This window comes from Vulpes lagopus, chromosome 2 (assembly GCF_018345385.1).
Source record: "Vulpes lagopus strain Blue_001 chromosome 2, ASM1834538v1, whole genome shotgun sequence".
Taxonomy (NCBI): Eukaryota; Metazoa; Chordata; class Mammalia; order Carnivora; family Canidae; genus Vulpes; species Vulpes lagopus.
In genome coordinates, this window is record NC_054825.1 from 107,713,088 (window position 1) to 107,727,094 (window position 14,007).

Sequence of the window (14,007 nt, forward strand, 5' to 3'; positions counted from 1 at the left end):
ACAAGGATCAACAGGTGTTGGTGAGGATGTTTGTGGAGAAAGGGGAACCCTCATGCACTGTTGGTGGGAATGCCAACTGGCATTTCAGGCTCTGTGGAAAACAATATGAAGGCTCCTCAAAAAGTTAAAAATAGAACTACCCTATGATCCAACAATCATCCTACTAGGTATTTACCCAAAGAATACAAAAACACTAATTCAAAGGGATATACACACACCCCCTATGTTTATAGCAGCATTTTTTGTAGCCGAGATATAGAAGCAACCCGAGTGTCCATCAATTGATGAATGGATAAAGGTGTGATACACACACACACACACACACACATGTATATATATGACGGAATATTATATATAACAATTATTTGTATGCTGGAATATTATATATATTATAATTATATATATGATGGAATGTTATTCAGCCATTAAAAAGTGAAATTTTGCCACTTGCAAGGATGTGTATGGAGCTAGAGAGTATTATGCTAAGTGAAATAAGTCAGAGAAAGATTGATACCATATGATTTCACTCATAGGTGGAATTTTAGAAACAAAACAGATAAACACAAGGGAAGGGAAGGAAAAATAAAGTAAGAGGAAAACAGAGAGGGAAACAAATCATAAAAGATTCTTAACTCTAGGAAACAAACTGAGTGTCACCAGAGGGCAGGTCGATGGGGCGGGGGATGGAGTAACTGCGTGATGGGCATTGGGTGTTGTATGCAACTGATGGAATCACTGAATTCTAGCTCTGAAACTAGTACTACAGTATATGTTAATTAAATTGAAATTGAATTTTTTTTAAAAAAGATAAAGACTCTTAATTCTAGAGAATACACTGGTGGTCATCAGAGGAAAGGTGGGTGGGTGAAAATAGGTGATGGGGACAAACGAGGGCACTGGTTGTGATGAGCACCAAGTGACGTATGGGAATGTTGAATATTGTACACTTGACACTGATATTACACTGTTAGATCAACTAACTGGAATTAAAATAAAAACTTAAAAAAAGAATATATATAAATACAAGTTTTAATAATGCCTTTTCTCCTAAAAACTGATTTTATATGCAATTAAAATGGTTTCAAAAGCTGTCCTTTGAGGGGCATCTGAGTGGCTCCAATGGTTAGGTGGCTGACTCTTGATTTCACCTCAAGTCATGATCTCAGGGTCCTGGGACTGAGCCTCATATGTGGCTCTGGGTTCAGCACAGAGTCTGCTTCAGGATTCTTTTTCTCCCTCTGCCTCTCCCCTTCCTTGCATGCTCTCACTCTCAATCTTTCTCTCTAAAAATAAACAGATTTTTTTAAGCTATGCTTCATTTAATATTTGCCTGGTATGGGGATCCCTGGGTGGCGCAGCGGTTTAGCGCCTGCCTTTGGCCCAGGGCACAATCCTGGAGACCGGGATGGAGTCCCACATCGGGCTCCCGGTGCATGGAGCCTGCTTCTCCCTCTGCCTGTATCTCTGCCTCTCTCTCTCTCTCTCTCTGTGACTATCATAAATAAAAATTTTAAAAAATCTGGATAATTTAAAAAAAATATTTGCCTGGTATGCCATTTTCTACTCTTTTACTCCCAATGCTTTTGTTTTCATGTTTTAGGTATATCTTTTGTAACTCATGTAGAGCTGGATTTTCTACTTTAAACCTAGTCTTAGAATCTTAATCTTTTATTTACTTATTTTTAAAGATTTATTTATTTATTTATTCATGATAGACATAGAGAGAGAGAGAGGCAGAGACACAGGCAGAGGGAGAAGCAGGCTCCACGCCGGGAGCCCGATGTGGGACTTGATCCTGGGACTCCAGGATCGCGCCCTGGGCCAAAGGCAGGTGCCAAACTGCTGAGCCACCCAGGGATCCCCAGAATCTTAATCTTTTAAAGTTCAGTACATTTAAATTTTATTTTATCACCATTGTATTTGGTTTTATCCTATTGTTTTGTGTGTGTGTGTGTTTGTGCATGCATGTGTGTACTCACGTGCGCATGTGTGAGCGTGCTACTTATCTGTCCCACTTTCCTCTACTTCACTATCCTCTCTTTCTTTTTTTAAAACTAATTTGACATCTGCATTTTATTTCAATCCCTGGGATGGTTATCTTAGGCAATTCAAATGATCTTTAGTTTCAAGGGTTAGATGTTGAAAACCACTAGATGGAGTAGATCACGGGGCCAGATGCTGTTTCCCAGGAGGGTAAACATGACAGCTTCTGAGAAGCTCCTAGCCCGAAGCTCCAATGACAGCCATGGAGATGCTGAAATTGGCTGGGACTGATGACCTTGGAGGGTGTGGTTGTGTACCTCTCCTGGGAGAAGAGGGGCTTCTGGACAAAGCCCAGGGCACATCTATGGTGTATACACTGGAAAACATTGTACTGTTGCTCCTGCTGGGACTTGAGGCCTCCAACCCCAAAAGGGGTGTGTGTGGTGAGTCGGCCTGGGCACTGGACAGCAAGAACATGACCTGCCCCAGGCACCCAAGACTCAGACTTGAACCTACAAATTCAAGGTGTGTAGGGAGGCTTTCCAAGAAAAGCAGCTTTTATTTACCACCTGACAACTGATGGAGAGCACAATTCCACATGGTCAAGAGTGCAGGGTGTCCTCAGAAAGTGCACAGCAGAGAAGAGCCTTCCATGAACAACGCCAGTGAGGAAGCCTTCATTAGAAACCCTCTTCTTGTTTGGCACCAGAAAGTTTCAAGCACGGAAAGCTGTTTGAGTGCATGAGACAGCCAAAGCCCCCACCTCCTTCTGGAAGTCCAGACAGCAGAAAGGCCTGGAGTGGGAACTCTTTCAGGAGCTCCTGTGTCACCTGTCACCAGAAAGGTCACATGCTGGTAGGGGTTTATGAATGCAGCCAATGTGGCATGTCTCCAGCATAAGATACACAGTTGGTAGTTCACACCAGAGAGGGGCTTTGGCCACGGGAGGGTGGGAACTCACTCAGCATTCATCCTTGCTCTAAAGAGATGTATTCATACCTGAGAGGGGACTGTGAGAAAGCCTCTGGTCCAGAGAGGTGGTGGGGAGACACCGTGAGAGCTTGTGTGCAAGTTGGCAGGGGTTGTGCTGCATTCCCTGACCCCCTCCCTGGGGAAAGTTGTCTGACCCCACAGCTATAGCAGAACCCACCCCTCCTTTCCACCCTGGCTGTGCTGAGATGCATAGCACCACCCATGACATCAAAGAAGGTGGCCCCTGTGTCTCCCCTGTCACTGCATAGGCATAGATCTCAGCCAGGTGGCAAAGGGACCCTGAGGGGCATCTACTGGTGGCTTCTGGGCAAGGTTCTCTTGCTTCATGGCTTTCTGTTTTCTTCTTATTATTCTTTTAAGTCTTTAGCTGACGGCTCTGATGGTTTCAATCCCCTTATCCTGGACACACTTCCTCAGTATGCCCTGCACCATGTGATAATAAAGGCTTCACCACATTTCACCAGGGGCATCCTATTGGGGTGGGCTGCAAATAGAAATGGGTGGCTTCCAGCTGCAGGGGGTCAGCCTCAGGACCAGCAGCACATGCCTCAGGGGCACCATGGAGCAGGCTCATTTCTGAAGGGTTTTGTGGACAGACCTTCTTGTCTGGAATGCAGACTCAATTATGAGTTCAGACTTCAACCTGGGCTGGGGACGATGTGTATAATCCTAGAGTGGTCTGGGAAGGTGGGCAGGGGCTGTCCTCTTCTCAGGGAGTCTGAATTTGCCTGGGATCTGGTTCATTGTGAGACCTTGGGCGGCCAATAGAGCAGGTGCACATGGGTGAGGAACAGCGAACAGGAGATTACAGTGAGCAGGGGTGGGGGTGGTAGGGGTGGTAGGGACAGCACACACTGCCTCTCCAGGAAGCTAGCACTTCCTCTCCTCTGGTAGACCTCACAAGGGTATCATGTTTTATGGGTACTAGCTCTATGTAGGATTCTGTGGTTTCATTTGCCACTTTGATGAAGCCATAAACTCAGCTATAGCCTTCCATGGATGCCTGCCCACCTAGGCTCTAGCCCCCAGGGATCAGTAGTTACTACCAAGCGGGTGGCTGGCTTCAGCCAACAGTTTTCTCCCTGGAAAACTTTCTCCTAGTTTTGATATATATACTTTTTCTTATTAAGCTCTCAGCACAGCCATTCCTTTAAAAATGCATGTTTGTAATTTAGTCCAGTATTTTTATATAGTGTGCACTGAAAAGATTTTGAAGGGTATCAGCTCACCATGCTGTCAGATAGAGCTACGATATAACTTAATTTACACTGAATTCCATGTACTGATATATAAGGTAAGTAGAATGCGCAACGAGCAAAGGAAATGCTTCTAGGTCCCACTGAACAGAGTTTCTCCCTTTGACCGATGTGAAGCTCAATCCTTGCAAAAGTGTCTATCCTGCTGTGACTGAATCCTGCCAATTAATATCAAGGTCCAGGCGAGGTAGTCAGACTGTCAGGAATTACAGTCGATTTTCAAAGGATCTCAAATTATGGTAAAGATGATACAGAGGCCACAGTGTTACACAGAACAGATAACGTGTGTATGTTGTAGATGGGTGAATGGATGGAGGGATTGCGATACAGTTATTATTGCATGTAATTGTAATTAAGAGATATTGTATATTATAATATGTATATATTACACCTGTATGCATACAGGTATATGTAATTCTACCTAAGAACTCTGTTCCATAAATATATACACTTTCATTTCATCCTGGTAGCTAACTTATAAGACTATAATGCCTCGATATATGTGACTGACATACAAGTCATTATTTTTCTTCAGGATTTGCATGAATCAAAATCTGTTTGCGGTCCTCACCCCTGTTTGATGGAAAATGATTGTTAGTGCTGCCTACTGCTCACTCAATTCCTTGTAATCGCCCCGCAGATTGGAGAGAGGAGGCACGCCTAATGATTCTAGCTCAAATGCTGTACCTGTTGCTACTGACAGACTTTGTTCCTTAGAGAAGATATTAACTGCCAGCTGGCTGTGACAGTTTGTGAACTAACACTGACATTTGGGTTGGCACCGTAAGAGTATTTACAGCTCAGGAGATATATACACAATCAGACGATGATAGATCCAGGAATTTTTGAGGTAAAAAAGTAAAACAATATACAAATTACAAACATGATCCCAATAGAAAATGGTTTAAAAAATGAGTTCAGCACTTAGTATCTCTTTTAAGAAATATCTGCTCTTTAAGAAACATCAAACTTATGGCACATGTTTGCAAAGGGGATGGCGACTGCAGAGAACAGAAGATGGTCATTCAATCATAGAGCTGCTCATCCATATGGGATTTCCTAAAGTCCACTATGTATGTCAGAAAAAGAAAGGTAGAAAGAGATAAAGAAAGAAAGCAATTTTGAATTATTATAAAGACAAAATATCACAGCATTGGCACAAAGACTAACCTTATATCTTTGCTACTTTTTTTTTTTTTTTTTTTTTTTGCTAGGCTCTGAAGTGGCTCTTCTTTATATTCCATGAATATCGCTTTGGAAGGAATTTAAATTGACATGCTTCTTTTCTTTCTTTTTTTTTTTTAATTGACATGTTTCAACACAGTCATCCAAAGTAGTAAAGCCTCTAGAAAAATGACAGGATGGCAACGAACAATGTAGAATTTGGGGCAACTCAATAAATACTTTGACTCTGGTGACACTTTTGCTGAATACTATCAGATGGAAGAAAAGTTAGTTGGCATTCTTGTCTCTCTTCTAATTTCCTACAAAATACTGAAGATGCCACAATGAAAAAAATGGATTTGACCAGGTACTCACGGCTGTAGTCCCAGGGCAGTTTGCCGAATGGCATTCACCAGTCATCCGGTTTGGGATTAGGACATCGTCCCAGCAAGATGGACCCTTTGAGAAAAACAACAACATGTATTTGGTGCACAAAATGTGACACAAATGTACCCCCTAGTACACTTTCAAAAATCTATTGATATTATAAAATTATAATGAAAGTAATGTGTAGTCCAACAATTTTCAAAATATAACCTACAGAACCTGGGGTTCTCACAATTCTTTTGGGGGGTCTGGTGGGTCAAAACTATTTTCGTAAGTACGCTAAGATGACCTTTAGCTTATTGATTCAAACATGTAGTACATTCACATGTAGTAATTTCCCAACTGTGGTTCATTCAATTGTTTAAAAACTGAAATAGTTTTCTTAAGTTCACTGCATTTTCAATTGATGATATTTACTTATTTATTTATTTTAAAGATTTTTAGAAATTTATTTATTTAAGAGAGAGTACAAGCAGAGTGAGAGGCAGAGGGAGAAGCAGGCTCCTCGCTGAGCATGGAGCCCAACACAGGGCTCAACCCTTGGACTCCAGGATCATTATCTGAGCTAAAGGAAGGCACTTAACCCAGCAAGCCACCCAGGTGACCCTCAATTATTGATTTTTGAATGAAAACACCCATGCAATCATGGTCAAAAGGATTTTTGGAAGGCAGCCAGGAACCATGAGGAGGCACACATGGAAGGGCCACCTATCAGAGCTGGGAGGCTGAGCAGGCACGTGTACTTCCTCCCTTTCCTGAGGCACCAAAAAATGACTTTTAAAAAGTAGCACCATGTAAACCCGTAAGAGCAAGGAGAGCGGAAGACAGGGGTGGTTGAGGAGAACTTCGCAGGCACTTTTGGAAATCTGCAACAGGCTGCAGCAGAGGAGGGGCCTTTGTGCCCTGCAGGACCAGAAAATTCTGAAGGCTCAGGAGGAAGGCATGATCAAGAAGAGAGTGAGACTTGGAGCAGCAAACAGGGAAATAATGAGGTTTTTATATATTGGTGATTCTAGAAACTTCTAGAGAGAAAGGCTGGATCTCCTAATTAGAAACAAAAATCAAAATAGAATTTTAAAGTAGTAGAAATACTTTTAAAGACCAGTGGAAAAGATTTTTCAACCTCAAATTCTTTGTCAATTTAGGAGAATGATAACAAGTGATTTTGGGATGTGCAGACTTACAGAGTGTACTTGTGTGCCTAGAAGTTCTCAGAGTTCAGGAGAATGTCAGAGGGCTTGAGGGAAGGTGGGAAGTGGCCTAGCTTTGGCCTCATCCAATGTGTGGCTCTGAGAAGGAGCTGTGGGACAGACGGTGGTGTCTCCGTAGCTGCAGCAGAGAAGAAGGAGGACAGAAGGAAGGTGTCGCCAGCTGCGGTGATGACAGAGCTTCCAGCCAGAATGTTCTGGGATCTGTGCCCAGCCCGCAGAGGAGGTGAGAGCCAAGAGCTGGTGGCTGTGGTGATTTTATTACCATAGACATTGGGACCATGCCAGAGGTTTTGTGAGCAGTGGAAGTGGTCACCACCAGTCAGCACCAGGACCACCCTGCTCCATGAGCCAGACCGAGCAGTCTCCTGGCCACACTGCCGCACAAATCAATGAAAACTCAGAAGGCACGCAAGGATCCCAGCCATTCCTGTGTCTCTGTGAGTGCACACCTTCCCTCCCCCTGCACCAGCACACGTACTCACACAGGTGCATCAGACACACACACACACACACCACACTACCCACACTCAAACACACATGCATACCACACACTGACACACATCTCACCCCACAGACTTTCCTGTGCACATAGACACAATCACACCACATACACACATCGTATCACACACTTACCACATGGAGATGCACCACACATACAGACACACACACTTACACACACACACACACACACAATTTAGAGACAAGCAAGAGAAAGCAGAAGGAATATAGGAGATTCAGCATCTACCTTAAACATACTAAGCCAAACTTCTATAGAGGCTATTTAAACCAGACCTCGTAAGGAGCCACATTCTGAATTCACAGATCACTAAACAGAAGAACGTAAGCAGCAGGAAAGTGTTAGAAGCCTGAGCCTGCTGTCCTTAGGGAGGCCCCAGGCTGGCGTCTGGGAAGCTGGATTTGGGGAGTGTCTGCATCCACTTATTGACACAGAGGGTTTGTGGCACTATAAATGTCTGGAGTCTGGCACTGTGGTCCATGCTAGGAAGGGGTGCACAGTGACCAGCCCCCCCAGGAAAGCCTGGGTGCCGAGTGAACAAGTGTATCCTGTGTGGCTCTGCTTGCCTGTGATCTCCTCCAGACTTCAGATGCCTTTTCTCTCTGATACTCTGGATCCTGTTACTATGTGTCAGACTGTCCACTGAGTCCTGCAAACCTTTCCAGTGAATCGCTGAACCTGGCAGTGTGAGGCATTCTTGGGGATCCACGACACGATGATATTGATTCATCATCAAGGGGACGTTCTCACATTCCACAGAAGGATCAAGGTTCACGATTAAGGTCCCATCAGTTACAGAGAATAAGAGATTTCATTTCCTTTGCACCTCTAAGTTTAGTGTAGGCATACACAGTCCACTGTAGTTATAGCAATGTAAATATCCACTTGATTTTCAACCTTAAAATCTATATACTATTGAAAATGGACCAAGGGGGGCACCTGGGTGGCTTAGTGGTTGAGTGTCTGCCTTTGGCTCAGGTCGTGATCCTGGGGTCCTAGGATCAAGTCCCACATCAGGTTCCCCCAAGGGAGCCTGGTTCTCCCTCTGCCTGTGTCTCTCCCTCTCTCTCTGTGTCTCTCATGAATAAATAAATAAAATCTTTATAAAAAAAGATAAGAAAATGGACCAAGGATTGTGTAACCAAAAGTACATGTCATGCCACTTGGACAATGTAAAAGTAAAGGCATGGATTTTTTAAAAAAGATTTAATTTATTTATTCACGACAGAGAGAGAGAAAGAGAGAAAGAGAGGGGGTGGGGGCAGAGACACAGGCAGAGGGAGAGGCAGGCTCCATGCAGGGAGCCTGATGTGAGACTCCTCGATCCGGGTCTCCAGGATCACATCCTGCGCTGAAGGCGGCGCCAAACCGCTGGGCCACGGGTGCTGCCCAAAGGCATGAATGTTAAGAATTGGATAGCAAGGGTGGAGCTGAGAGATTTTGCTTTTTAATTAAAAAGTCATCTGTATGTTTGATTTTTAAGCATAGGCACATATCCTTTTGATCAAAGTGAAACATATACTGACGTAAAGCAGAGGTAAATAACTAATATAGAGCATTTGATCACATTCCCTCAGCCTTGCTTTCCAACTTAACATGAGGAATTCAGGGACAAGTGTGGCTAGAATGCAGTCTCCCACGTTACAGTTCAGTCCTTGGCTGAGGACCCATCTTGGGGGTTACATTTATCTGTTAATCTGTTTCTGTAGGATACTCCACGGATACTAGGAATCTGGTTTCTTTCATTTTTAGACAACTAGGAAAACTTTAGAGTCAAATCTGTGGCCCAGCTCTGGAAACTATACATAATTTACAATAAATACTAGGTTTGCTAATATTACCCTTGCTTTCATATCATTTTCCTCGATTTCTTTTCCTTTGATATTTTCCCTTATTTTATGCACTTTTTCCTTGTTTTATAGCCTCAAAATATTCTTGCAAACTTGTCAAATACTTCTGAAGTGAGGCAGGGTCTCAGCAAAAAATTGCAGCTTTTTTCTTTTGACTCTCCAAAATTACTGAGCACTTCTAACAAGAGCCACTTCTTGTCCCTCTTCCATCTGGGACAGTAGCCACTTATGCTTAGGACCCAGGTCATAGGAAGGATAGTAGTGGCAAGTATTGGCTCACACTTGTGGCTGGTAGATGCTAACAATGAACAGTAGCACACCTGTTGCTTGGGAAAGTCCCTGGTTTCAAAGGAAATCTATTTCATTGTGGATAACCATTGACTGAACACAGAGACATTGCCTCCTTGATCTACCAACATGGAACATTCCTTCTGAGGCTGGTGCAGGAAGCACCGACCTACCTGGAGCAAGTGCAATGGTTAGAGATAAACCTCACATTAGCACAGGCTGGAGAAGGAGCCCTAATCATCAAATGCATGGGTTAGGTCCCATTTGCGTATCACCGCTCAGAGAAAGATTCCCTGCCTCAAAGTCTAGGATGAGTAAAGTCTGTACAGATACTTATTTTTCATGCCTTAATTTTTCAAAGTTCAAAAAGCAACGAAAACATTTATGCAACAATTCCACTCACTGTCACCTAAGATACTACTTAATCTGATAAATCCTTGTTTTGTACAAGGAAATTATAGAAAACTCGGTCATGATTTGCTTCATGATCTCAAACTATAACCAGAGAACGTAAGTAATAAAACCAAATAGAATTCCAATGAATATAGCAGTTCAACATAATGAAGCAAATGTGCTAGTTTATCCATACTACTCATAGTATGGGTATTGAATGTTATTGCAATATCCATCCTGAAAATTGAAACAAATGTTCCTGTGAATTTATGCCATTACAAAGCAGGTTTAACAATGTTGATCTTTTCTAATGGCTTAGAAAATATAAAATGTGAATTGGTTCACTGTTGCATACTGTGTTTTAACAGATGCGTGATGAAATAATTATATTTATAATTAATAGCCTTTATTTAGGGCTACAAAAGTCTCCAGACAACAAAACTTTAAAAGGATTACATATTACATGACAGTCATGTCAAGGAGAGAATCCCCCCGCAAATGTATTTAACCTCTCAAATGTAAAGAACTGGAGAAAGACATCTGAAAAAAACATGTCAGAATAATGTGAAATACGTCTTAATAAGGAATCATTTGGCAGCTTTTAAAAAAAATTGTGTCCTTCTTTTGCCTAATATGGTTATACAAACAAGAGAATATATAAGTTAGTTAAGCTTCTAAAGCAAGGGTGAGCAAACTATGGCCTGCTATGACCAAATCCAGCCTAGGGTTTGCTTCTAGACAGCAAAAACAATGGTTTTAAATTTGTAAGTGGTTAAAAAGCCCAAAAAGAATAGTACTTCATGGCACATGAAGAGCAAGTGACATTCAGGTTTCCGTGTCCACAAATGGACTTGAGTGGAACATGGCTGCAGTTGCTCACGTACTTGTTGTCTATGCTGCTTTTGCACTGCAAGGACATAAGTGAGTCATTGCCACACAGAGGACATGGCTCCCAAAACCTAAAATATTTACTACCTGGTCCTTTATGGAGGAAGTCTGCCAACCCTGGATCTATGATAAGTAAAATTCTCCAAGTTCATATTGAAAAGCACTTATTTTTTTTTAAAGATTTTATTTATTTATTTATTAAAGAGTGAGAGCACAAGCAGGGGGAAGGCAGAGGCAGAGGGAGAAGCAGATTCCCTGCTGAGCAGGATGCCTAGTGCAGAACTCCATCCCAGGATCCTGGGATCATGACCTGAGCTAAAAGCAGAGGTGTAACTGACTGAGCCACCTACGTGCCCCAAAAAGCACTTAAAAATACTATGTTAGTATTTTGGCCACCATGCAATGTCACCAGTTTGTAGAAGTAGCTACATCCTGAGTCTCAAGTGAGAAATTACTTCAATTAAAACCTTAGAACTACTGGCCTATGGAATCCAAGGTGTTGTTAGAATGCAGTGATTGAAGTTGTTGGAATTAGTAAGAATGGAAAACTGCAACTAAAGATGACATTTGAGGATTTCTCTTGACAATATTACCATCAACAGAAAATCATAAAATAGAATATTATTTAAGCACATCTATATGGTGCATATAAATCAGAAATTCAGAAAAAAATGATTTAATGACATGAAAAGCAGTGACTAAATCTGTAATGTAAGGGTCTTAAAATTTACTTTTAAAAATCATAGAACTAATCCATAAGTCATTTTTGCTATGTTTTGCATGTCCAATCAAGTGGAAAACTGAGGTACTTAATTGGCTAATTCTTATCCAAATATCACTCTGACAATATTCAGACAAACAGTTAAAGCAAAAGAGGTTTATTTCCCCCATCTCTGAATTATCTAAACAAATTCTATAACCAGCTCTTCATAGGTGGGCATATACACTGCCATGTAAAAAATCATTTGCAAATCCTGTTTCCCAAAATGTTACTAAAAAATCTTAATGTTTGCAGTTTTAAAAAAAAAGGTTACTGTAAGGGTGTCTGGGTGGCTCAGTCAGTTAAGCAGTTAAAAAAACTTAAAAAATATAATATCATTTTAATAGTACTTTTACTTAAACTATGCCTTTAACAATTATTTCAAGTTATCAAATGTGTTGGATTTAATATATCCTCTTAAATGATTCTACAAACATTTAAGGCATATAATCAAACTTCAGAGGAATAATTTTGAAAATTATATGACAGCAAAAGTGACTTTAAAATTGTTATGCTCGGCCTCCTTCCTTCCTTTTCCTTTGTGTCTAACCAAGTGATACAGAGAGAGAGCTCCAAAGTTCACAGACCTGATGAATCCCAAGTCCACCAATTATTAACTAGAGGCTCCTGAGCACGTTTCATTCCACCTTTATCCACCTCTTCTGAAAAGTGAGGGTTAAATATCCCCTTCTTGGGCTTTTAGGAATGCTAAATAAAACAACACCTTTAATGTTTGCCCAGTGCACAGGCTGACTTATGGAAAGACGGCAACTGTTGCAAGTAGTATTCAAAATAGTAATCCCTGAGTAGGACTATTTTTAATTTCATAGATAAGCAATAATTGGCCAGTTCCAAGGCACTTGACTCAGTCCACTACGTTTTTCATTTCTTATTTTTTCTCATTTTCCCCATTACCCAGCCATTCCCCAGGGATTATGTCAGTTTCCGGAGCATGCAGCTTGTAACTCTTTTATTTTATTTATTTATTTATTTATTTATTTATTTATTTATTTATTTTATAAATTTATTTTTATTGGTGTTCAATTTGCCGACATATAGAATAACACCCAGTGCTCATCCCATCAGTGCCCACCTCAGTGCCTGCCACCCAGTCACCCCCACCCCCACCCACCTCCCCTTCCACCACCCCCAGTTCATTTCCCAGAGTTAGGAGTCTTTCATGTTCTGTCTCCCTTTCTGATATTTCCCACTCATTTTTTCTCCTTTCCCCTTTATTCCCTTTCACTATTTTTTATATTCCCCAAATGAATGAGACCATATAATGTTTGTCCTTCTCCGATTGACTTATTTCACTCAGCATAATACCCTCCAGTTCCATCCACGTTGAAGCAAATGGTGGGTATTTGTTGTTTCCAGGGGCTGAGTAATATTCCATTGTATACATAAACCATATCTTCTTTATCCATTCATCTTTCGATGGACACCGAGGCTCCTTCCACAGTTTGGCTATTGTGGCCATTGCTGATAGAAACATCGGGGTGCAGGTGTCCTGCCATTTCACTGCATCTGTATCTTTGGGGTAAATCCCTAGCAGTGCAATTGCTGGGTCATAAGGCAGGTCTATTTTCAACTCTTTGAGGAACCTCCACACAGTTTTCCAGAGTGGCTGCACCAGTTCACATTCCCACCAACAGTGGAAGCGGGTTCCTCTTTCTCCACAACCTCTCCAACATTTGTGGTTTCCTGCCTTGTTAATTTTCCCCATTCTCACTGGTGTGAGGTGGTATCTCATTGTGGTTTTGATTTGTATTTCCCTGATGGCAAGTGATGCGGAGCATTTTCTCATGTGCGTGTTGGCCATGTCTATGTCTTCCTCTGTGAGATTTCTTTTCATGTCTTTTGCCCATTTCGTGATTGGATTGTTTGTTTCTTTGGTGTTGAGTTTAATAAGTTCTTTATAGATCTTGGAAACTAGCCTTTTATCTGATAGGTCATTTGCAAATATCTTCTCCCATTCTGTAGGTTGTCTTTTAGTTTTGTTCACTGTATCCTTTGCTGTGCAAAAGATTCTTATCTTGATGAAGTCCCAATAGTTCATTTTTGCTTTTGTTTCTTTTGCCTTCATGGATGTATCTTGCAAGAAGTTACTGTGGCCGAGTTCAAAAAGGGTGTTACCTGTGTTCTCCTCTAGGATTTTGATGGAATCTTGTCTCACATTTAGATCTTTCAACCATTTTGAGTTTATCTTTGTGTATGGTGCAAGTGTGGTCTAGTTTCATTCTTCTGCATGTGCATTTCCAATTTTCCCAGCAGCATTTATTGAAGAGACTGTCTTTTTTCCAGTGGATAGTCTTTC

The 14,007-nt window shown here is 41.5% G+C and overlaps 1 protein-coding gene across 1 annotated transcript in view; it reads right to left on the minus strand.

The window, feature by feature from the left end:
* The window catches only part of PRKN (parkin RBR E3 ubiquitin protein ligase), a 1,299,677-nt gene that overhangs the window by 656,608 nt on the left and 629,062 nt on the right, over positions 1-14,007 (minus strand). The window contains exon 5 of the mRNA XM_041744985.1: positions 5,772-5,855. Within this exon, the coding sequence (XP_041600919.1) occupies positions 5,772-5,855 (84 nt within the window). The remainder of the gene's footprint in view (positions 1-5,771; positions 5,856-14,007) is intronic.